The sequence below is a fragment of the Quercus robur genome, chromosome 9, assembly GCF_932294415.1.
Source record: "Quercus robur chromosome 9, dhQueRobu3.1, whole genome shotgun sequence".
Classification (NCBI taxonomy): Eukaryota; Viridiplantae; Streptophyta; class Magnoliopsida; order Fagales; family Fagaceae; genus Quercus; species Quercus robur.
In genome coordinates this window covers 50673348-50699214 of record NC_065542.1, presented here as the reverse complement: position 1 = coordinate 50699214, position 25867 = coordinate 50673348, and the positions used below count along the sequence as shown (strand labels likewise).

Genomic DNA, 25867 nt, shown 5'->3' with positions numbered 1-25867 from the left:
TGTATCGCTTCCATTAAAATTTTTATCAACATCTCTCTTTAATTTCCCTTTCCATTATTAAGACTCTTTGATCTTTATTCTTGATTCGCTCTTTACTTAATTCAAGTTTCCCGTCCACTTCCTGGTCTTAGCGAGTTTATAAATATTATTTTCTCCATCCTTCGTACCCAACTTGCTATATAATTCGTCATAAGCCTTAAGTTTAGCCTCTTGGACAGCCTTTTTTGCTTCCTTTTACGCCAATTTATAATTTTCATAAGAAATATTGTCTCTACATCTAGGGAGTCTCTTTTTAATCTTGCACCATCAAGTCTCCTTAATCGGTTGCCCTCATCATTTAGATTCTGCAAGTATTTCTTTAACCACTCTTTAAATACAACTACCCATTTTTTTCCATATTTTCTTAACATCTTCAGCTAGATCCCACTTTCCTTATTTGATAATTTTTCTTCAAACACATCTTGTTTCTCTCTTCAGACCCTACCACCTTATTCTTGGGTTTCTCTATCTAATGTCTCTTATAGTTCATCTTATAATACAAATGTCTAGTACCACTCACATATGTTGGGTGGCTACACTCTCTCTTGGTATCACCTTACAATATTTACTACATCTACTATCGACTTTTTGAGTAAGGACGAAATCTATGCTACACTCTGTGTGCGAGTGTTTTTCTGTGTTTCTTAATATTTATTTTTTCATTAGTGTAGATGTTGCTTATCTTGACAGTGATTGCATTTTGTTCACAATGCAGATTTGAATGAAATCTGTCCAATTCTTCCTCAACTCCTTATGGTATGTGCTTTGTGAAACTTTGCAAAATTCTGCTAACAATGAGAATTATTCAATGAGTTCTATAAATATATTTATTTTCTTCTACCAAGAGTTCTTTAAACTTATGAATGGGGTTGAGAATGAGGTTCTTGCCTTTATTTTGGAGGCTATAGGGACATGTTTGGGAACCTTATGCTCTTGGGTTTTGACAGAATTTGGTACTGTTGGCCTCCATTTTCATTTGATTTTACACATATATTCAGAAGTGCTTGAAAGCTTCTTTTTTTAATAAATATTCTGGCAGCTGCATTTTGGAGGTGCATGAACACGGCTGAAGCTGAAGATGAAGCTGATGATCCTGGTGCTTTGGCAGCAGTTGGCTGTTTGCGTGCCATTAGCACAATTCTTGAATCAATGAGCAGCAGGCTTCCTCACCTTTTTGTCCAAGTTGAACCAACGTTGGTCCCTATAATGCATACAATGTTAATAAGTGATGGCCAAGGTATGTATTCTAATTCTTCAATTTGGCTTATTTTAAACATCGTTTCTATTGTTTTCTGAATCTTTTGATTTCCTGATAAATTTTTGTTGCCAAAAAGGATTTGTGGGCCTTGTATATATTGTTTTTAATTACTCTCAAGCGCATTTTGCTTGATTTTGTATTATGTTTTCTATATATATTGGATTCTTTATCTTCTTGTGTGTTTGCGTTGACAGTTGTTTAAAGGATTGGTATTACTACTATTTTCAGTATTTTGTATGGGTACGTCACTACAAAAAACTTCACTTTTTTCGACCCTCTATTTCCAAGGGTCTCCTAAAATGGTCCAAACAGACGCTCTGAAAATAGACTTGTGTGGCTAACTTTATTTCAAGGTTCATTAAAACCCTTGAAATAAGCCAATACAACCGTTTTTAAAAAAAATGTGAACCAGTTTTAGCAGCATTCCCGCGAGAGTTTTGGCTCCAAAATATTACATTTTTCAGCACCACTTTCACGCGATCCTCAAAATAAAGATATTCCAAAATTTTCAATCAATGAAATAAAGCCTATAATTTGAAAAATAAAAGGAGAAAACCATTTCATTTAGTCAGATCTAAAACTCGTGGATTCGTAGCTCTCCAACTCTCTCTCAGAATACTCAAAGGTGCGGTGGTCGACGACTTAGCTCCGGCGACTATTTGAGGCACGGTGGGCGGCGATATCATCTCCGATGACGAGCTAAGGGCATGGTGGTCGGAAATATCATCTCCTCCACTTCTTCGTTCGATTACAGGTCTCTCTCTATCTAACTCTCTGTTTGTTTCCCGAGAAAAAAAATTGAAATTGTCCTAATGTCTCTCTCGTTTTCTCTGTCATTCTCTTCACTGGTAGAGAGACTACAAAGTATTAGTCCAATTTTGCGTAGTCCTAGTGTTTTAGGGGCTTAGAGAGCAAGTAATAGTATAAATTAGGGGCTAGGGTTTGGATACTTTGGAATTGGAATCACGCCAAACTGGCTTTGATTCAAAATAGACCCCTGGCTTAAAAAAGCAGAAGGTGTTGATTACATTATTTCTCATTTTCTTCATTTTGCTATACATTTCCTGGTTCATTTTTGTTTTAGGTCTAATCTGAAGCTTTAGCCAGATTCAATTTTGTATATAAAATCTTTTTTTGATTGTAAGTTTGAATTTTTTTTTTTTTAGTAAAATTGATGCATTGGAATTGAATGAGAATGAAATAGTTTTCATTTGGCAAGGTAAGAAAAACTGTCTGATGAATTGTGCTTCTTCTATGTTCTTTTAATACATGTTCTGAAGTAACTCATATCCAATAGGTGAAGTTTCATTCAATCCCCTTGAATTAGAAAATTTTCCTTCGTTTTTTGAGAAGAACCATCCTTTTATTGTAACTGTAAAATGTGTAATTTTGATTTTATGGCCTGTATACCAAAGAAATTTAGTAAGCTTCTTGTATTTTTCAGTTGTCATGTCTATGACCACAAATTTCATCATTTGCACTGTATGTGTGTGCAGTTTTTGTGTTTAATGTGTGGTGTGTAAAAAGTAAACTTCTTGAAAAGTTTTTTTTTATTTTACCAATTTTTTATATACTTCTTTTTGGCATTCTCGCTTCTTAAGCTTATAACAATAATAAGTTAATAACACAAATAACTGTATGTGTTATTAAGTGCCCGTTTGTTTCGGCTTTTTGAGCCCAAAAAGCGCGTTCTGAAAAAAGCTCAACCAACTTTTGCATTTGGTAAACTCAAAACGCAAAAGTTGCGTTTTGAGCATTGAGATAAAACTGAGAACAAACGCGGAAGGGATTATGGACCCTCAGGGGTCCATAAATGAAAACGCGCTATGCGCGTTTTGTATATTACCGTTGCAAACCCGAAAAATACCGAAATACCCATCAGTTCTCTCATGCCCTCATCTCTCATCTGTGTCTTTTTTCTTCGTCTTCTTCCTCTTCGTCTTCCTCTGCTTCTTCACCGGTCTACCCCCACAATCAACAAAACCCATTTCAACCTTTGATATTCCAAACACAGAATCAACAAAACCAAACCAAAAATAACTCAAAATCAACACAAAAACAACTTAAAATCAACTCAAATCCGGAAAACCCATCCCAAACCCAACTCAAAATCAACCCAAAATCCATAGAAAAAAAAAACCCAAAATCCCAAAATCCTTATGCTTCAATCATCTTCATCTTCATCTTCATCATCATCATCATCATCTTCTTCTCTGGAGTGTGAAAAAAAAAAGAATAAAGGATGAGTTCTGGCGTTGGTTCCGATGGTTCCGATGTGTTCCGATTTGAAGTGCTAAGAGGAAAAAAAAAAAAGAAAAAGAAGAAGAAGCAGAGCTGTGTTCTGGACCGAAGTGCTAAGAGGAAAAAAAAAAAAAAGAAAAAAAAGAAGAAGAAGCAGAGCTGTGTTCTAGACTGAAGTGCTAAGAGGCAAAAAAAAGAAAAAGAAAAGAAAGAGAGCTGGGAATGTTCTGGACTGAAGATGGTAGAGGAAAGAAGGAAAAAGGAAAAGAAAAGAGTGTGGTTACGTGGGTGGATGAGAAAAAAAGAGGAGAAAAAAAAAGGAAGTAGAGCCACGTGTGTGGAGAGAAAAAAAAAAGGGAGAAAAAAGAAATTATATCATAATATTTTCACAATATTTTTACAATAAATTTTAAGGTAGGCTATTATTAGCTAATATTGGTGAGAAAAAAATAATTTTTTTAGAAAGAGAAAAAAATAATTTTAATAGTATGTTAAAATTAAAATTACTATAATTTTTATCACAATAGTTTTACAATACTTTCACAATAAATCTTAAGTGGTAGGTTATTATTAGCTAATATTGGTAAGAAAAAAATAATTTTTTTAGAAAGAGAAAAATTGATTTAAGTATGATGAAGTAATTGATTTAAGTATGAAACAAACTCACATAAAAAAAAAGTATGAAATAAATTCCCTTATATATACATTGTCCTTTTTGGTCATTTACCCCTCAAAAAGCCACTTTTATAAGTGCTAGCCAAACACTCAGCTTTTTCATTATGCATTTTTTAACAGCTTTTACCAAACATTCAGCTTTTTGAAACTCTACTTTTTCATTATGCACTTTTACAAAACTCCACTTTTTCATTATGCACTTTTTCAAAAAGCTGAACCAAACTCATTCTTTAAAAAAACCTTTGTTTTTTTATTTTTTTGGTGGGTCTAACTCATATATATATATATATATATATGCTTTGGTCTTAAATATTGTTTTGGAGTTTGGCAAATTCTTCTCCTCCCTTGCGAACTGCCATCATTGTCCTATTGATCCCATCATTGATTCTTTCCCTCGAAGAAATATATATTATGAAAAAGAAAAGGTAATGATGCTCACTCGCAAGTCTGAAGCAAAGTGGTTCCACCAAATTTGATGGTTTCTAATTGTTGGTAGTGGTACATATCTACACCAATTAACCTGAACCCATTAACTGTACGGAAATTAAAATGTTACTAAAAGATTCACATCAATTCGTTTCCAGCACTAATAACATGCAAGTAGTGATAATGTATTGGGGATATTCTGTTACATCGAAGCTTTTAACATCATCTGAATTCATTACAACTCCATTCGGGGCATTATCTGCAAAAACTTAGGTAGAAACCTCGTCTCTGGCAGAATTCAATTGCACAATCTTTTAAATTAATATTTTCCAGGTACATCATCTGAATTCACTACAACTCCATTCGGGGCATTATCTGCAAATACTTAGGTAGAAACCTCGTCTCTGGCAGAATTCAATTGCACAATCTTTTAAATTAATATTTTCCAGGTCCTTTATAGTCTTAAATCACACAACCAAGGCAATATAAATGAATCATAAACGCCATAAATGACACAACTAAAAGAATATTAATCTATATCTATATTCTCTCTCTCTCTCTCTCTCTCTCTCTCTCTATATATATATATATATAATAGCAGAAACTAAGAGAAAGTCTCTTATACAATCATAAGAGAATTTACCAGTTGAGCTAATTAGAACTCACTTTCTCTTAGACTGTGTTTGGTTCATGTAAAATATTTTCCGGAAATGCTATTTTCGGGAAAGGAAAATATTTTCAAGTGTTTGGTTGCATTCCAAAAAATGCTTTGGAAAATATTTTCAAGTGTTTGGTTGTGTTGCTGAAAATAATATAGAAAACACATTTTCTACTTGTTCCTCACATTTACTCACATTTTCTCTGCTTCCAAATAAATATATAATACCATTTCTTAATAGATAAACACATAAACAAAACCCAACAAAAAAAAATTCATCAAATCCGGTCAAATTGAGAGAAGAAGGAAGAGAGAGTGAGAGATAGATCAGTATCAACGGAGGGCGGCAGCACCAAATCGGGAAAGAGAGAGATCGGTGCGATCTCAGTGCGATCGGTGCAATCGGTGCCGTCTCTTGTGTCTGGTTTTCAATCCGTGAAACTTGATTTGAAGGTATGGGTTGGTTCGAACGAGGGATGGGTCGATGGAGGTGGTGGGTTGGTTCAAACGAGGGATGGGTCGACAGAGGTAGGTCAATAAGGACGAGGACAAGGGATGGGTCGGTGGAATGGCTTGCGTGTGACGACGGGGCCGTGTGTCGAGGGTTGGTTATGGGCATCACCGGCAATACCCTCTCCTTGCTCGGCTTGGGCTCTCACTCGCTCAATCTCTCTTCCTTGCTGTTTCTCTCTCTCTTCTGTTTTCCTGGGGCGGAATTGATTTGAAGGTAAAATACAAACGGAAATGGTTTTACAAGATCAAAGGGTATATTTTACGATCAACTGAAAATATTTTCCGGAAAATTTATTTTTCATGCGCAACCAAACACCCACATTTACGAAAAAACATTTCCGGAAGTGATTTGAAGCCAAAACAAATACAACCTTAGTTTCTGCTATTATATATAAGAGATTTTGGGTTCAATCTCTTTTTATATCAAAAAACAAAAACTGATTAGTGTTTTGGTTTGATAATAAAGAACTATCGTCACTAGCGCTATAGGTTGAAACTCTTTAAAAAAAAAGAAAAAAAAAGGATAAGTGACTATCTAAAATTTAGACACGTTTAAGTTAAAAAATGATAAATTACATTGTACTGTAAAACTACAAACCGTTTTTAAAATATAATGTTTCACCACGTTAAAACACTGTTTAGAGCACTCTTGGTATAAAACGAAACTGACCGCTTAAAAAAAAACAAAGCAAAAAACAAAGATTACACGGAGAAAGGAGAGAGAGAGAGAGAGAGAGAGAAGAGAGAGTGAAATGGAGAGACAGAGATAGAGTGAAGGGTGCCACCCAGATCTTCTGCCATCACCGTAAGCCTCCACTCACTACCCGACTATCGGAATCGCTACTGGTAAAGTTCTGTTTTAAATTTAAAAATTTATGGTTTTTGGTTTTTATTTGGAGAATCAATTGGGTGTTAATTATGATTTAGATTGGTGTTTTGGGTCAGATTTTGTTTTGATTAATAGATTGGTATTTTGGGTCAGAAATAGAGAGAGGCGATGAAACAGAGAGAGGCCGAGAAAGAGAGAGGCAATGAAATAGAGAGAGGATGAGGCCTGGGACACGGAGAAAGAAACAGAGAAAGAGGCAGAACGGTAAACACTGCATCGATTGGGCACCGTACATTGTTTTTTTTTTTTTTTTTCCCCATTTTTTAGATTTGGGTATGAAATTTTACTTTTGAATCTTTGATTGAGTTTTTTTGTTGGATAGGTTTAGATTTGATTCGTTTTTGTTTTGGGTTTTTGGATTCTCTGTCAAAACTTTTTTTTTTTCTCAATTTTAAATATGATTTAGTCTTTTAAAAGACTTGATTTTGGTTTAGGGTTACGTTTTTGGTCCAGCACCACCCATCTCCAGCTCCATTCAACCACAACCTCAACGTACGCTCAACAATCTGCCTCTCCCTCTTTTATTTTTTTCTCACAAAACCTAAACCCAATGCATCAAACTTCTAATCCACTTCTTCCTCCAGCAACGTCTCCATCTGCTCCTCCTTCTCCTTACCTCTCCGGACAGCGTCCGCTCACCAAGTTGAGTGTTTTATTAGTTTTGAGTGAACTTCTGGCTTTATGGGTTTAGTATTTAATTGGGTTTTATGAGTTTTGTGTGTTTGTAGTGGAAATTTGAGGTTTTTAATTCATAGATTTACTGAGATTTATAGTGAATTATTCAATAGTTTGATTAGCTTAATTTTTACTTTAAATAACTGAAAAATTATGCTTATCACCTTAAATAACCCCTAAATCCTAGATCTGTACGGATGGAGAAAGAAGGTTCAGTGAGGACTTGGGGATTTTTACATATTAATATTGCCAATGACCAAATTTTCTTGAATTTGTCCTTCAAATATTGCTCTAATGCATGCCTTACAAGGTTCTCACAGCATAAAAGTATTTAGTATATATTCTATGTTTTTGTATATTGATCTGTTGGTATGGTTGTCACTCATGCACAACCCATGGTTGAAGTTATAAGCATGGAGAATGGTGTTGTGTGCTACAGTGTTGAGTTTTATTGTGATGATGATGTGAAATATTGATCTCCAATCTCACCCATTATAGTCTTAATGTCCTCTGTTTTATTTTTCTCCACTTTACAGTGGACCTCTGAGGGCTTACATTGAAGGTTTGCGTTTATTTTCATCTTTTCTCATTAGGTCCTTTTCTGTTTTTGTGTGTGTGTGGGCCGTGCTTGCGTGCAAATTTGAGTAATAAAATTGCTCAACATAATTTCATTGTGGGGTTATCTTAGTTTTAAAATATAGTCAACAAGTTGCAAGTTACAGGAAATTAGAAATATTTCTAATTGCTCCAGTATTTCTACAAAGTGAAAATTCGTATCTTATTCTAAGTTGCATGTTTAAGAGTGATTTGGGAGGGCAAAGAGTATTTGATCTCAATCAGTTCTGATTGTGTTTGTTTTGTTTGTGAAGTTAATCTAGGTATATTAGATCGTGCTTCACTTATTTATTTGGGTGAGTTGAAGCATCCTTTCCAAGTTTGACTAAATGGTTGGTTGTCTCTGCAAAAGGTGGGTTGATTCCATTGAGTGCTTTTATTTTTCTATTGCATTTCAGTGACATCCAATTACAAACTTTTAAATTGATTTGCATATACAGTTGATTTGCATTTGACTTTTTAAATTGATTTGCATTGCATTTGGGTGGTTTGAATTAGAATTCAACTAACATTTTATATATAAAGCTGTATTTATATGAAAACCATTTTACTAAATTTAGGTTGTATTCTAATTTAGAATTCAGATAGTTCAAATGTACATTAAAATTTTTTTTTTTCCTTAAATGTTGTTATACAGTATATTTATATATTGGTTGCTGCATCATTATGTCATAGAAGTCTTTCCAATTGAATTTTTGGCATCCACATCTATTTCCCTAATTTTGAATATCAGATGATAACATGTATAAGCTGCAATGTCTATAATGTGTGAATGGTGATTGAAGTCTGCAAGGTTTTTTTTTATAGTTATTACAAAGTTAACAAAAAAACTTAGAAAAATTGTTGACATTTGCTTAGAAGTTGTGCAAACATGATTTTTTTGCAAAACTATAATATGGAAATTGGTTCAATTTGGTTTCTATTTAGAGGCTATGCAGATTTATTTAATTTTTTTTTAGCACTAGGTTGTTGCCTGCTATAATAATTTGATGTTAAGCAAGACTTTGTTGATGGTGGTTATGTTAGAAGGATTTGGTTCTAGGAAGACTATAGCCAAAAATATGTAAAAGTGTGGTAGGGGTGACATCTTACAGTATAATCAATGGTGTGGATTGTGGAGTAATTGCAGATTTATTTGGAGTGTGTTTGCTTTTGTGGCCAAATGTCAATTGGACAAGAGGTTATGCAGGAGGCAACATAGCAAGGCTTCTATTGGATTATTTTCTCAATTAGCAATAAAGGTGGAGGGATATGTTTACAAGTATGAGGCTTTCTGCCTTGGTAGAGTCAAAGACAATCAATGTTATATGTAATACTAATTATAGAGAATTTTTCTTGCACTGTTAATCCCAGTGGTCTTCTTAGTACTTTCTTTACCACAACGAAAAAATAAAAATGCATGTTCTCTATAATATAAATGTGAGATATTTTCTTCTCAAAGTTTGTACTCTTCCTCTCTCTCCCTGAACAAAGTTTGTAAATATCAAATGTAAAGATACATGAATATGTGATGGTTTTTGTGTTGACACTTTTGAATTGAATAAAATATCCTCTTCCTTATCCATTAGAAAGTGACAAGATTTGGCTTTAATAGTTGATTGGTTTTTATTTGGAGGATCAATTGGGGGTTAATTATGATTTAGATTAGTATTTTGGGCAAGATTTGGTTTTGATTAAAGGATTTTGGTTAGAAGTATTGTTTTTAGGGTATTTGACCTGGCTCAATGTTTTGGTTATTAAGAATCAATTTATTTAGGTTGCTTTGATTTTGAGTTCACGTAGAATGAAGATTTGCTTTGTTACTCAAAGCGCAAACCTTTGAGTAATCAAAACTACTCTAAAGTTTTATTTTAAATTTTAAAGTTTTTGTGTTTGTTGTTTCTGAATGGTCCCTTTTTCAAAGCCATTGGAACTATGCAGATTAGTCTTGAACCACTGTGAGTATTGTTAAGAATGTACCTTCATTTGAAATTGAAATGGAAAAGAGAGAAATAAATTAGAGAAGAAGACAACTATTTGAAGTGGTAATTCTGAATCTAACTCTATCCAAGTTGCATTGGCAAGTATATCTACTGTATAGATATAGTTGTATTCCTAACTTATTGTAGAGAAACTTAGTATCAATTATATTTACTATGATTGATTGCACCAGTTTCATTTAACAGTTCTCCATGGTGATTGTTAGGAAACATTATCTAGGACATTAGGTGAACTGCCCTATTTCTTAAATTCTTCTCCTACCGCTTTCTTTATCTGCCACATATCTCTGCTTTGTTCATTATATGCGTGTATATTTTAAAAGCGAAAGGCTACACCAGTTTTGGGAATCTTAATATACCATTAAGACCGATGTAAAATAAAGCAAAAGAGCTGCTTTGACCGTTAGTTTTCACGCCAACGCCAGCCTTAGACAGCCAGAACCGTAGGCAAACACACCATTAGATCATCGAAACCTCCACTAGGAAAGGTTTTTTTTTTACCCTTTTTAGAGTTGGGTTAAAATATGACTTAGTTTTGGACATTTTGATGGATTTGTATAGGTTTAGGTATTTGTGTTAGATTCAGTTTTGTTCTGGATTTTGTTCTTCTTGGTTGGTACTGTTATGGTTCCATGGTGAGATTTGATAATTTGGGCAAATCTTTATTCTCAAATGATGGCTTGATTGGAATTTTTGTATTGTGATCTAATACTATAATGTGGGAATTTTGTTGGAACCATGGCATCTTTCTATGATGTGATCTTACAATATGGCAACCTTGAATTTTTTTTTTCTTTTTTCCTAATTTTCTGGGGTGGTTTTGTTCTTTTTTTTCTTTTATTTGCCTATAGGATTTGATGATCTGCGTATGTAACTACATTTTTTGAACTTTATAGGCCTTGATGTTTGAATGAAAATGAGCTTAATAATCTCATATTGAATTCGTTATATCATTTTTTATTTTATTTTATAGGCTGAGTGGGCAGCTATTCTTTGATGATAACTTGATATTATCCAACCAACTAATGTGAATGCTCTTAGGGTGTGTATGTGTGCATGTATCTATATCTATCACACACACACATTGAATCTCTATGTTTACTTGAAAATAAAAGTTACTGTTTGGCTCATATATGCAACACTATTTATTCTAAATAAAGAAATGGATTACTTTACTTTAACATGGTTGATTCAAGAAAAATTTAAAAATTGATCATCCTTATGTTTATAAAATTGTTTGAACAGTTTAGATTTATAAAGAATATGATTATTGTACATAAAAAGGGAATGTCATAAGGCACCGCTGCATCATTGTTTTGCCCTATTATATGAAGAACTATGACAGGGTGTTGCACTAATAAATAATGATCTTAGTTGGCCCTCTCCATCCTTATACTATATATACATATGTTCTTCTGTTTTTGTTTTTGTTTTTTTTTAATTTATTTTTTTTCCCAGTTGGTTGACGAGGAAGGGGATGAAATCTTGATTTTGATCAGAATTTGGTTTATTGTCCAGATGATGGCACTTACACTATGAAAAAAGTTCTGATTCAGAATACTGAACAGTTGGAGTTGGTGAGGGAGGAGATCCGTGTTTCCTCACTATTCAGTCATCCCAATCTGCTTCCACTTCTTGATCATGCTATAATTTCTGTTAAGGTAATCAGTCAGAGTGGTTATTCCTATCTAATTTACAATTATTATTCATATATTTTTCTTAATATAAAACTTGACACTTACAGAATCGTTACATGACTGTTGCCTTGGTTGGACTACTTTAGTATAAAAATGATGGTATCAAACCATAGTTTTGGCTTTGACTTTGGTCACTAACCCACAAGAAGTTGAAACATTTCATTTAAACACAAGGAAATGTGGTAAACACATTGGCAGTTATTATTGTTGGGGTTGCAATGTTGCGTACCTTGAAGTTCCACTTATTTGAATTCTCATTTTTCCCTCAGCCCGACAATCTGTCTTCCCTCAGCTGTCGTACTTCTAGAATTTTTAAATTTTTATTATTATTTATGTAATAAATAAAAAATTAGAAAAAAATACATGAATTGTGTGATAACTTTGATATATGTTTGGATGGTTTTAATAAAAGTATTTCAGTTAGAATTGGTTTTTGCTTAGAGTAGTTGTTTTGTTTTGGTTTGGTTTGGTTTTGGATATTTGGGTTAATATGGTTTTGGGTAATTTTTCAATCAACGTAAGAGTTTTTGCCTCTAGATATGCATCACGCCTCTTGAATGACTATTCCAGCCTAAGAGTTTCTAAACTTTTCACTCAACTTTCATCAGGAACAATTTTAGGTTTATTTTTCTCTCTCTTGGAGTCGATTGTAAATTTCATTTATCTTTGATTTTTTTTTCTTCTTGGGTTTGTAGGTGGAAAGGGGTGAGTCCTTAATACAATCCAGTCTGAGAAGATAAGGTATGTCAAACCTATAATTTTTACTTTATTGAAATCTCTTTGAATTTGTGCTATCAAAGTTTGTGGTGAAAAGGTTCAAATTTGTTGAATCAAAGGGTTTTGATACAATGATTTGTTTTGATCTGTAATTTTTTTTCTTATATTAGGAAAAATAATTTAATTGCCTTTTCTAATTGTCAGGTTACAGAGAGTTATTAACATATTCATCTTGCTTAATAGGGAAGTGGTTGACCTCTTAAAGGGATCAAGCTATCCTTCTACTAGCTTAAGATTGTTCTTTTAGATCTTTTTCCCATCTTAGCATGCAACAATTAATTCTTCTATATTTTTTCAAAATTTCCTCTCTATTTCATTTAGATATTTGGTGACAAGTGAAGCCACTTTTTTTTTTTTCAAAGAAAAACATGTGTGGTGGTTTGAACATTAGCAAACCCAAGTTCTATACATCAGAGTTTTGGTTCTAAAATATTATCAACAAGTATTTAATTATCTAAAAACTTTTTTAGAATTTGCTCTGTTTTGCAAAGTTTATATTAGGCAAGGTAGTCAAAGGCGAATGGCGCCCTTAAGGCGCCAAGGCCTTGTATCGCCCGAGGTGACGAGGCGCTAAAAAGGCACTAGCCCGAGTGAAGTGAGGCGCCAAATTCTAAATATTGTTATTTTACATATAGGCTTCCAATTTAATTTATTTGATGTATAAGAATATTATATAAACAAATCTGACTCCATTCCTAATGGATAGGAGCTGGTCAGCCTGGTCTATAAAACCAGTGTGGGTTTGAATCCCAACTAAAAAATTAGTCTACATCCAAATATCAACAGTCAACTAAGTCTGAATATTAACCATAAATCACCATTTAAAAATTAGTCTCCATCCAAATATCAACTAAATCTGAATATTAAACCAAAATATTGTTCATAACTTCATATTAGAAAGAAGAAAACTCCTAACGAAACATTGAAGATTGAACTTCATGACTATCCATGACAAAGCAAAAGCATTTGAAGATTGAACATTCTGCCTATTAGCCTATTTAATAGCCTGAATGTGGTTGTTAGTTTTAATCTAAAGGTCATCATTAGACTCTTCACTCAAGTTTCCATCAATTTCAAAGCCACTTGAACTAGATTTATAACCATCAACATTCTCTTCCTCGGTCTCATCAGAATCAGCATCTTCCTCTTCAATATTTGGTTGTGATGTTGAGGCCTTTGAGCTTGCCCTTGATTTTGTTTGGAATCTAGTATTCTTCCTTGGTTCTCCAACACCAGCAACTCTTGCCACTACACCCTATGTCAAACCATCATCAAAAACCAACTCATCTTCAACATTCATAGATGGTTTAGCACCCATTTCCCCCAACAACCATTCATTACTTTCATCTATATCATCTAGGGAGATGGGATCAATAACATCACGTTTATTATATCGTGCCTTCATCTTTTGATTATACTTCACAAATACCAAATCATTTAGTCGTTTTTGTGCAAGTCTATTCCTTCTTTTTGTGTGAATCTACAAGCATTTATGAAAACTAAGTATTAGACTATGGTGAATAATTAAATCATTGGAATTTTCTATGAAATAAAGTAGCTCATCAAAGGATAAAATCTACTTATTATACTTCAAAACTCACCTGCTCAAACACGCTCCAATTGTGCTCACAACCACATGTACTACAAGTCAAGCTCAAGATTTTTATAGCTAACTGTTGCAAATTCGGAGTTGAGCTCCCGTACAAACTCCACCATTCAGCTATGTTGAAAAAATAAGTATGAGTAATGATATATGATATATCATAGAAGTCAGATTTTTTATTTGTAAAAAGTGCCACTGTTCTAGTCATTATAAGTTAGATATAAATGCTTTCTTACCTGGAGCCCTTGTCTTTCTTGATCTTAAAGCCAATTGAATGCCAAAGAGTCCTTTAGCTTTCTTATACATGGGTAGCTCAACCATGATCTTGTCCTGAATTTCAGCACTAGGAACTAGTCTTTGTATACAAGCATACAATCCTTTTTTTTTTTTTTGATAAGTAAGAAGAAAATATTATTAACAAGGGAAAAGTATTAAAATACAAAGGGTTCACGGTAGTGAACAAAAAGACACAAACAGCCACTAAGAAAAACTTTTTTTTTTTTTGATAAGTAAAGATATATTGAAAAAAAGAAACACCCAAGTGCACCGGAAGTGAACAAGGGATAGGAAATCAAATACAAAAATTACAAGAGTCTAGGAAAACAATAAAAGAAGGGAAAGATTTATTTTGCAAAGCAAACAACCAATCCCTTAAAGTTCTAAAAAAGAGAAGCTTGAGGTCCGGAATAGATCTCTCAGAATCTTCAAAACATCTACTATTCCTCTCCCTCCAAAGGCACCACAATAAGCAATGAGGAATGATAGACCAAATAAAACCATTTCGATGACGACCAAAGCTGCCTTGCCAACAACGCAGTAGCCCCAAAACAGAGTGTGGCATAACCCAAGAAACTCCAAAAAGACCCAAAACCATAGACCATAGATCCGAAGCAAAAGGACAATGAAGGAATAGATGGTCAATCGATTCACCATTCCTCTTACACATGTAGCACCAATCCAAAATCCATACCTTCCTTTTACGTAAATTATCAATCGTCAAGCATTTCCCTAAGGCAGCAGTCCAAACAAAGAAAGCAACTCTAGAGGGAATCTTCTGCTTCCAAATACTTTTCCAAGGAAAACCAAAGAAGGCAGAGCCAGCTAAAATTCTATAATAATCACTAACCAAGAAACCCTTAACTTTGCTAGGAATCCAACACAATTTATCCTCACCTAGCCCCCTTATAGAAGAACCATAAATGGTTTCCAAGAAATCAGACATAGCCTCTAGATCCCGAGCATGCACACCCCTAACGAATCTCACATCCCAAAAGCGGACACCATTGGTGGACATCATAAGCTCAGCCACACTAGCATCCTTATTCCTGCAAAATCTAAACAAGTCCGGATAACTAACCGCAAGAGAAGTCTCTCCACACCACCGGTCCTGCCAAAACTTCACTCTAGACCCATCACCAATATCATATAGAATATGGCTAGAGAAGGAAGGCCATCCCTGATGGATATTTTTCCATAAACCAACACCATGAGGGCCAATCACAGCTCTGGTACACCAGCCCCCCCACATACATCCATATTTTATCTCTATCACTTCCCTCCAAAGGGCATCTTCCTCAATCCCGAATCTCCAAAGCCACTTCCCAAGCAGAGCTTCATTGAAGAGTCTAAGCTTCCTTATCCCTAAGCCACCAGAAGAAATAGGAGAACAAACAGTAGCCCATTTAACCAAATGAATTTTAGGATCATCTCCAAAACTGCCCCATAAGAAATTCCGCTGGAGCCTCTCAATTCGGTTAGCCACATTAGCAGGAATAGGAAATAGAGACAGAAAATAAGTGGGTAAATTAGAAAGGGTGCTTTTGATTAGGGTGACTCTACCTCCCTTGGATAAATATAAGCGTTTCCAACCCGCCAATCTCCTCTCCATTTTCTCCAGAATTGGATTCCAGATAGTCTTATCCTTGAATTTAGCACCCAAAGGAAGACCAAGATATTTCATTGGGAGAGAGCCCTGCTTGCAGCCCAGAACAACCAAGAAAAGGTCTAAATGATTGACTACCCCAATTGGAACCAATTCTGACTTGCCTAGGTTAATCTTTAGGCCTGACACCGCCTCAAACCAGATAAGAATCATACGAAGAATCAGAATCTGATCTAAATCAGCCTCACAAAAGATTAGAGTGTCATCCGCAAAAAGGAGATGAGACACCGCCTTGGATCTTCCCTCCAAGTTACCCACACTGAAACCCGACATGCGACCTTCACGAACAGCTTTATCCAACATTCTTCCAAGAGCTTCCATCACCAAGACAAACAAGAAAGGAGACAACGGATCACCTTGCCTCAAGCCTCTAGTGCTACCAAAGAATCCACAAGGAGAGCCATTAATCAAGATGGAGAAACGGACAGTGGATAGACAAAAGAGGATCCATTGTCTCCATTTGGCAGAGAAACCACTTCTTTCTAACATCCGCAGCAGGAAATTCCAGTTTACATGGTCAAAGGCCTTCTCAACATCCAACTTACAAATCAGCCCCGGCATCCCAGACTTCAATCTACTGTCAAGACATTCATTAGCAATAAGAACAGGGTCAAGGATCTGCCTGTCCCTGACAAAAGCATTTTGGGAAGCTGAGATTAAATCCCCCATCACCGAGCGGAGACGATTAGCGAAGACTTTAGCAATAATTTTATAAACCCCTCCAACCAAACTAATGGGCCGAAAATCTCCAATCTCATTAGCCGCATGTTTTTTAGGAATGAGAGTAATAAAAGTTGCATTTAAACTTTTCTCAAACTGACCAATGGCATAAAAATGATGAAAAACAGCCATGAGATCAGGCTTAACAATCCCCCAGCAAGCTTGGAAAAAAGCCATAGGGAAACCATCTGGACCAGGGGCTTTATCACCATTAAAACTTTGAATGACATCAAAAATTTCTGCCTCTTCAAAAGGCCTCTCTAACCAATCCGCATTCTCACCAGATATCATTGGAAAAACCAACGAATCCGGAAATGGCCGCCCAACCTGCTGCTCAGAGTATAGATTCATGAAGGAATGAGTAATGTAGTCTGCAATTATACCCTGATCCGAAGACAAGGTACCATTAACCATTAGGCTTTCAATACCATTATTTTTTCTGTTAGAATTAGCCATTCTATGAAAGAATTTGGTATTGGCATCCCCTTCCTTCAAATACAACACCCTAGACTTTTGCCTCCAACTAGTCTCTTCCATAAGAGTCAACTTTTCAATATCTATACGAAGATTAGTTTGAGCTAACTTCTCCTCAACAGATAGACTAAGAGTCTCCGCTTTAGCATCCAAACCATTCAGTTTGTTCCAAAGGTCTTGTTTCTTGAAAGTGACATTGCCAAACTCAGTCTCATTCCACTTTTTTAAATCCAACTTTAAGGCAGCCAACTTCTTAGCAAGAATAAAACTTGGGGTTCCTTGGAACGAGTAGGAAGCCCACCACATCTTCACTTTGTCGACAAAATTATCCACCCTCAACCACATATTTTCAAAACGGAAAGGAATTTTTCCTCTTCGCTGCCTCCCACCCTCCAACAATATAGGAAAGTGGTCAGAAAGAACTCTAGACATCCTTTTTTGGGTGAACTGAGTGAAGTGATCAGCCAAAGTAGGGGAGAAAAGGAACCGGTCTAGCCGAGAAGCAGAGGAAGAATTGGACCAGGTATAAAGGCCCCCTTCCATATTAATGTCCATCAACCCATGCAAAGAAACAAAATCAGAAAATCCAAACATAGCCCTAGAGAAGCTAGCAGCCCCCAACCGCTCAGAAGGGAAACGGATAATATTAAAGTCCCCTCCTAGACACCAAGGCAAATCCCACCAAGTGATCAACCCGGTTAGTTCCTCCCACATCAACTTACGCCTATTGTTCAAATTTGGCCCATAGACGCCTGAAAAAGCCCACTCAAATTGGTCGCCTACATTTTTAAACTTGCAAGAAACCGAAAAATGCCCCACCGCTTCCTCCACCTTTTCCACAACTCGACTATCCCACATCAATAAAATTCCTCCAGAAAAACTAAGAATAGCTAATAGACGAAAGGAATTCCACAAGGGTAAAACAATCCGAAAAACCCCAACACCGAGACCAATCAAAGAGGGTCCGTTGGCACAAATCTACTAACTGAACCACAGTTTTCCCCTTATTCTCAAAAGAACTCTGATTCCGTTCAGTCCAAATATTCCACATTAAACAGCCTGGAACTAGATTCCAAATATTGAAGTTATGCTTCCCAAGCCAATGGTACCAACAAAATAATAAGTCCGCTACTGAACCTGGCATGACCCACTCGATCCCAAACAACCGAAGCATATGAGTCCACAAAGAATGAGCTATCGGACAGAAAAGTAACAGGTGATCCACAGATTCCTCATTACAACAGCACATATAACAACGATTCACCAAAGGGCGACCACGAAGCATAAGGTTATCCAAGGTAAGGATCTGACCATGAGTTGTTGCCCACATAAAAAATGCCACCCTTTTAGGAACCTTGACTTTCCAAATGCCCTTCCAAGGGAAAGTGGAAGGAGTTGCATTTCGAATCTTATGATAGAAAGACCGAGTGTCAAACTTCCCATTTCCATTAAGACCCCAACGAAGCCTGTCACCCCCATTACCCCTAGGGATCCGGGTTTGGATGAAATGAAGTAGGGAATAAGAAGCCGCTAACTCCCAATCATTGAAATCCCTAAAAAAGCTTAAACTCCACACTCTGTTGTTATCACCCACTAAAGGGCTTAACACTTCAAAAACATAAGCTTCTTTATTAGCAGAACACAAATATAACTGGAGATAAAGAATTTTAAGAGGGACATCTCCAATCCATTTGTCATGCCAAATAAGAATACGGGAACCATCCCCCACTACAAAAGACAAATGCTTAGCAAAACTTTCCCACCCTTCACTAATACTCCACCATAAACCACAACCATGAGCCCTTCTGCAAACTCTAGAGTACCAACCCCCTTTCCCCTCCCCATATTTCATGGCTATGACCCTCCGCCATAGATGAGTGATTTCATGGCCATACTTCCAAAGCCATTTCCCTAATAGGGCCTGATTAAAATACACCAAATTCCGAATTCCCAAACCACCCAACTCATGCGGAAGGCATACCTTTTCCCAAGCCACCAAAGGATATTTGAAACACTCAACTGAAGAACCCCATAAAAAATTCCTCTGAATACATTCCAATCTAGTCACCACAGCTTTAGGGATAGAAAAAAGGGAAATGTAATAAGTCGGAAGGCTTGAAAGGGTACTTTTCAACAATGTGAGTCTACCACCCTTTGACAGGTAAAGCCTCTTCCAGCCTGAAAGCTTCTTTTCCAACCTCTTAAGAATCGGATTCCAGATTACAGCTATTTTATACAAAGAACCCAGTGGCATACCCAAGTAAATCATAGGCAAACTGCCCACTCATGATTTGTTGCTACGTCAGGATCAAAATAGGAGTACTCTGGATTCAAGAAATGACTTGTTGCATGCAAAGGCCGATGTAATTGACATTCCCATCTCTCGTCAATGATTTTAAAAATATTTGAATACCTGTCTTCATTCTCGTTAAAAACTTTTATAATAGCTTCTTTGGCCCTATCCATTGCCTCATATATGTAACCCATAGCTGGTTTTCTCTCATTATCAACAAGGAGAAGAACTCGAACAAGAGGGCCCATAACTTTAAGAATGTAAACTATAGTATTCCAAAAAGAAGGCATCAAAATCGTTTCTACTACTCGTTTAGCATTTGCTTCATTTGCCCATACTACGAACCCACTCCTTAGAAGTAAACATGGCCCTTAGGTTATGCTTCTGCTTATAAATGGATTTTATTATAAGATATGAAGTGCAAAACCTAGTTTTCCCAGCCCTAACCGACTCTCTTTGTTTTGTGTATTCTCTCATCATATTTAACACACCCCCATGGTTGTAGATATATCCAGTCAATTGAATGACCCTTTCCAAAGTTTTTGCAATTCTAGGAATTTTCCCAATGTCCTCCAATATAAGGCAATGCAGTGTGCAGCATATGGAGTCCAATACAAATTTGGACTTTTTGCTTCCAACAACTTCCCAGCCAACACATAATTAGATCCATTCTCCAATACTACTTGGACTACATTAGCCTCCCCAATCTGTTCTACAAATGCATCAAGTAATTCAAAAGTTTTTTCCCCAGTTTTCATAAAAGATGATGCATCAATTGACTTCACAAACATGGATCCAAATGGGCAATTCACCAAAAAGTTCATCAAGGTCCTATTGGTTCTACTAGTCCACCCATCTGACATAATAGAACAGCCATATTTCTTCCAAGATTCCTTGTGATCGCTCGATAATTCATTTGTGTAAGCCACCTCCTTTTTGAGAATTGGAACTCTTAACTCATGGTAACTAGGAGGCTTCATATTTGGACCATACTGCCCAATAGCTTCAATTGCCTATTTAAATTCATCTAAGCAGGCAACATTGAATGGTATACCGGCTAGATAAAATAGCCGGCCAATATACTAACAAGCTTGTGCTCTTATCTCTTTGTCCAGTTTATCATTGATGTTAGTTTGCTTTATCTTACCTTGTTTCCTAAGTGCAACCACTTTTTTTGGCTTTAATGTTACAAAAGAATCCATGGGACCTTTCAACTTCTTGGACTTTGGCATTAATTTCATAGTTTTCACTTGGGTGCTACTAGCAACCCCTTTCTTACTAGAGCATGATTTTTTCCCTTTTTGGATAACTTCTACTTCCTCTACCTCATCATCATCTACATCCTCAATTTCAATCATATTGTCTATATTATCAAAATTAGGCATTTTGTCATAGTTCTCCTTGTCACTCTTCTTCTCTACCATATACTGCGCAAGCTCTTTTCTAACATGATCAGGACATTTTAAACACTTTGTACTGTTTTTAAAATTCCCTACTTGATGCTGCTTTGCTTTATGTATCCCTCCCTTTGTGACTTTATTACAAAAGAGGTAAGTCACTGCATTTTTGTCTTCAACATTAGCTAAATAATTATATTTCCATCCCGGATCTTTTCTCCTCCTATTATCTGAAGCCATTCTACATATTAAAAAAAAAAAAACCCAATACAATACATTTAATAGGATTCTATATTAAGCTAGCTATGTATCATTTACTATGGTTTAAGCTCTAAAAATTGAGTGAAGTAATGATTTCGAGAAAAGGGAAAAATACAGGAAAAGAAAAGGATAGGGGAGAGTTGCTGTAAGACAGTCAGACTAAAGAAGGGTAACGAATAAAAAAAAAAAAAAAAAACAGAGAAGGAAGAGTTGCTGGAGATAGAGTCCAAGAGAGAAGGGTAAGGGAAAAAAAAAACAGAGAAAAAACAGAGAGGAGAAAGTTGCTGGAGACAGAGAGTCCAACAGAGAAGAGAAAAGGGGGAAAAAAAGTAGAGAAGAAATAGAGAGGAAAGAGTTTTATGCTCTGAAAGTGTGGACAAAATTACCAAGGCAGTGTCGCAGTGAGAGAGAACTCAGGAAAAAGAAGGTGTAAAAAAAAAAAAGTAAAAGAATAGGAAAATATTACCTAATGTTGGTTCACTGCCGGCCGCCTTGGCCCACTCTCTTCCAAACCCTAGAAGAAGACGAAATACCCACTGTTTTGCTCTGAAAGTTGATGAAGAGGAGTGGTTCCCGAAATTTCTTATTGGGTCTTTTGTTTTATGCTTTTTTTATATTAATTTATTTGATATAGTGGGTGACAGCTCATCCCCACTGAGGTAACAGTTTTAAACCAACCATTCACCTCTATAAATTTACAAAACATGCCATTAGAGCCTTTAAATTGCAAACTTTGCTCAGGCGCTCGCCTCTCGCCTAACAAAATATATCTGGGCGAGCGCCTCACTAAAAGGCGCCTCGCCTCAGTGCCTTTGAGGTGCTTTTCTGGCGCCTCACCTCACCTGGGTGCCTAGGTGAGCGCTCGGAACGCCTTTGACTACACTGATATTGGGGGAAGACATGACTAGAGTCAACAAAGTTTGTCTGTACTACATAGTTACTATTTCAAATGCCATAATGATCCTCTATGGTAATCACCTAATAAGATATTTAAAAGCTTAATGGAGAGTTACTATTCTTTAATATTTCAACTATTTTACGTATATTTTTCATCTTTCACAGCAATTGCATACAGGTAAATTAGAGGCAAGAATCTCATGATCCTTGAGAAGAAGGCTTTATGAAAAATATAACCAATATTGCAAAATTTAGATGAACTGAAAAATTGTTGGGGTAAAACATTTTAGATGCAGCATTGGTGCTTCATTGAAGTTTAAGTTGTTTTCCCCTTATTTCTAAGTAAGTTATGAGATATCTGTTAGGTGATGGCAAGTACACCAAGTTCAGATTTTATGTCAATCTTCTTGCACTGTAAAAGCTTGACATGTTTTATTTGCTTGAACTCACATTCTTTTATTTATTTAAAGATAAACATTGTTCTCTTAGATATGATAGCTCATAAAAGCGTAAATATTCTTTGATAGGAAATGTTGGATGGTTTTGAAGATATTACATTTTTATATACAAAATAGAAGAGCATTGTGGATAATTCCCTTCGTTTAAAATCATTTCAACTTAACGAAAGTAATAAAAATGGTGGTTGCTCATTTCAAATGTTCCTTCAAGTGGACTCTCTGAGAAGGGAAGTACACATATGAAGTGATTTGAAGAGACTAATGTTTAAACTTTTTAAGGGATATTGTATACTATATGTTTAAATATACTCCTTTATTTAGGTTTGAATGCATGCAATGAAAGAATGAGAACTAAGTTTATGTTGAATGTAAAGTTTATTAATATGTAAAATGATCCCGTGCATTGCGCGGGTTAAAAGCTAGTATATATATAAAACCGAAGCCTCTTACCTCCACAATTTTCCACGTCAACTTACTAAAAAAAAAAAAAAAACAAAAAATCTGATTTTTTTTTTCTTTCTAAAACCCGACAATACATAAAACCCAATAATACAAAAAACTAAACTCTGATTTTCTATTTTGCCTGTTCCCCTAATCCTTCCCCGTTCCACTTCTTCGTTGTCCAAAACACACCCCACGGTCAAACCTTCTTTGTTATCCAAAACACACCCCATGGCCAAACCACTTTTCCATCATCCAAAACCCAGACCCACATTAGCTCCAACAAAACCTGATCCCATTCCCCTTCTCCGTCATCCAAAACACCTCTGAAGTGATTCACTCCAATTGCGGATACAGGTTAGCCAAACCCCTTCTTCGTATCAGACCATTCTCTCTTGGTATTTCTCAATTAATCTATGAATAATATCTTTTCGTGTTGTCTTTAATTAGGTTTTTTTTTTTTCAATTTAGGGATTTTGTCTTTTATTAGGTTTTCTGTCATTTTAGGGATATCAGTTCCTAATCCTCGAGTGTGTTGGGTTTTGGCCGTCAATTGCAACTGAAGCCAGCCTCCTTTGTAGAGGAACTCCAAACCCGAAGTAAGAATTCTGATTTGCTCTTCAATTGAAAACCTACTTGCCAGTTATTTACTTCCAATATACTGTTCTTTCTCCACTTCAATTGTTCAAGGAATTTTTTTTTGTGGTTGTGGGTGATCTACTTTGGTGTTTTGGGTTGCTATGGCTGAATGGTTGGTCTTTGGTTTGTTGGCATTAAAAAAGGTTTTTTTTTTTTGGCGATTTAAGGTGGACATTTGTGTCGAAGAAGAATGCGATGATCATTAAGGAGGACGGATTTGCTGGGCGGGGTAACAGACTAACAATGGTATTCATGGGTTGCAATAAGGTTATTCTCATGCCCAATTCTTTTGTTGTATGTATTGAATATAAATTGGATTTTTCTGGCTAAATCCTGAAATTGGTGGTATATCAATTTTCTGTCAATAAGTTTTTAATTTCTAGATTACATTATTCTAATTTTTTTATGTTCCTCTGTTTCAGCACCTATACGTCAACTAAGTTCTATTTCTTGGCCATATTTGTTAGGTGTTCGATAAAAGGCCTACAAGAGTAACTATGTATATGGGTTGTCAATTGAAATAAGAAAATAGTTGAATGTATTTCTTTAAAATGGAAACTCAGAATTTATATGTAGGTGGAAAGGTTACTTTTTACCAAATCATTTTTTCCAGTATGTATCTCACAAATTTCGCTTTTGCATAACAGGTCAGTGTTTGGCAACATCTACATGGCACCTCCTTCCGTGTCTATTTGTGCAGTTTTGTTTGCCTTATATAATGCTGTACATAAACATAACTGCAGTACCCAATATACTAAGATTTGGGTGAGATATATTAAGATGCACTTCTTATTGCAGAAAAAGATGATAAAGTAAGATCTCAGAGGTAAATGCCTTTGGTAGGTTTTGACTTACTAATGGTTGTATTTATTAAATAGTTGCAAGTCCTTTGTATTTTAATTGTGTTATTGATTCTTGGGGGAAATGTTTTGATGATCCATGTTTAGTTTATCAATTTATCTGTAAAAATGGTATTTGGTACTCCAAGAACCCAATTTTGGTCTGTACAAAACACCCGTATCTTGAATGTGTTTGGCTTTCGATTAGGAAGCTTCTATACCAAAAAAAAAAAATAGATGGTTCTAATGTGAAATGAGTTTGCCATCATGATATGTTAGATAGTTGATGCAGAATCTGTTTTATAACTTATATTTATGACAATGATGATTAATATCTTAGACGTTACCTGACCGGGGTGTAGTTATATGCAAAATGGGGTGCACTGACTTGACCTTTTTTGAAGGCTAGGTTATTTCTGTTAATATGCTGGATTATTTTAGTTGGAAATACATAATTATGCAGATATTTATGTGTGCTGTTTCAAGTCCACCCTTTAGAAACTATGTAGATATTTATGTGTACTGTTGTCTTTATTTGTTAGTGGAAGCGAAACTGTGGAGCACTTTGGTTTACTAATCTCTTCAAATTGTGTTATTTTAATTCAATACTTTTGAATAAGGTTTTAAATGTATTATAAATTTTTGGGTGTCAATGTTAGTTACTATTTTGTTATATTAGATGTTACCCGTAAGACAATTTTAGACAAGCTATGGGTTTTTCATGTTTGAAAAACTAAATCTTTATCCAAATATAGAGGCTTAAAAAGTAAAATTTCATTTTAAATTTGGGGGTTTAATAGGATTTAGTTTTTTTGGTATTTTGATCAGTTGGTTTTGAATTAGGTGATTGAGTTAGATTTTGTTTTAATTAAGGTTTTGATTTAGACTTATTCTTCTTCATCTACTGTAATTCCAAAAGGTTGTTTATTCATTTAAATGAAATTGATACCTCTTTTTGGTTGTTTAATTGTTTTGATAATGATTGATTTTGTTTATTTGTTTGGTGTTCTCAAGTTCCCAAAGCGGTTTATTTAGACTATTATTAGATCGGCCTCAACCTTGAACTCATGGTTTGAGTTTTTCACAAAGAGAGTGCTCAGTAAAGGTGTTACATGCTGAGCCATAACGTAATGATTTGATGGCCCCTGCTGAGTGTAAAAGTTTGAGTTTGAATTTTTTTTTACAAAGTTGTATGCTGGCCAACTTCATTCGTTTCTTTTCATATTGAAGCAACAATTCATATCCTTAACTGTGCACATTCATAGGCATTTACTCCATAGAATTAGAACTGCAACAAGCATGCTAAACAGTATGGTTATTGTGAAACCACTCTATTGAAGCAAATGCAATAATTGACAATGAAAATGAAATCACAAAACCTCAAATCAACTAAGCCTTTAGGGTTGGTGTAGGGATCCTTCTTCAACTAATTGGGGTTGATGACGTTTATTAAGTTCCCCC

The 25867-nt window shown here is 35.4% G+C and overlaps 1 protein-coding gene and 1 long non-coding RNA gene across 10 annotated transcripts; one reads left to right on the top strand and one right to left on the bottom strand.

Moving 5' to 3' along the window:
* Positions 1-6515: 6515 nt before the first annotated feature.
* On the top strand, positions 6516-24467 carry LOC126698934 (uncharacterized). Of its 9 annotated transcripts, none has more exons than XR_007646647.1 (8): positions 6550-6656; positions 6793-6903; positions 8244-8341; positions 11487-11629; positions 12361-12406; positions 23436-23527; positions 23735-23834; positions 24215-24467. It is a non-coding gene; the product is annotated as an uncharacterized LOC126698934 (long non-coding RNA). The 9 variants fall into 9 exon arrangements; XR_007646652.1 differs by lacking the exons at positions 6550-6656; positions 6793-6903 and adding exons at positions 7020-7191; positions 7284-7341; XR_007646644.1 differs by lacking the exon at positions 8244-8341 and having other exon boundaries at positions 6516-6656.
* On the bottom strand, positions 13453-14531 carry LOC126698931 (uncharacterized). The gene is made up of 2 exons (XM_050396448.1): positions 14044-14531; positions 13453-13922 (listed from the first exon to the last, which is right to left on the bottom strand). Exons 1-2 carry the CDS (start codon positions 14251-14253, stop codon positions 13698-13700), a joined length of 435 nt encoding a protein of 144 aa, XP_050252405.1. The 5' UTR covers positions 14254-14531; the 3' UTR covers positions 13453-13697.
* Positions 24468-25867: the final 1400 nt, after the last annotated feature.

What these genes read in the sequence shown, in the direction of transcription:
- LOC126698931 (XM_050396448.1), bottom strand. Translation starts at nt 14,253, where the DNA reads ATGACTAGAACAGTGGCACTTTTTACAAATAAAAAATCTGACTTCTAT. An exon ending in ATTGGAGCGTGTTTGAGCAG is followed by an intron (nt 13,923 to 14,043) that starts GTGAGTTTTGAA and finishes AAATGCTTGTAG; the next exon opens with ATTCACACAAAAAGAAGGAA.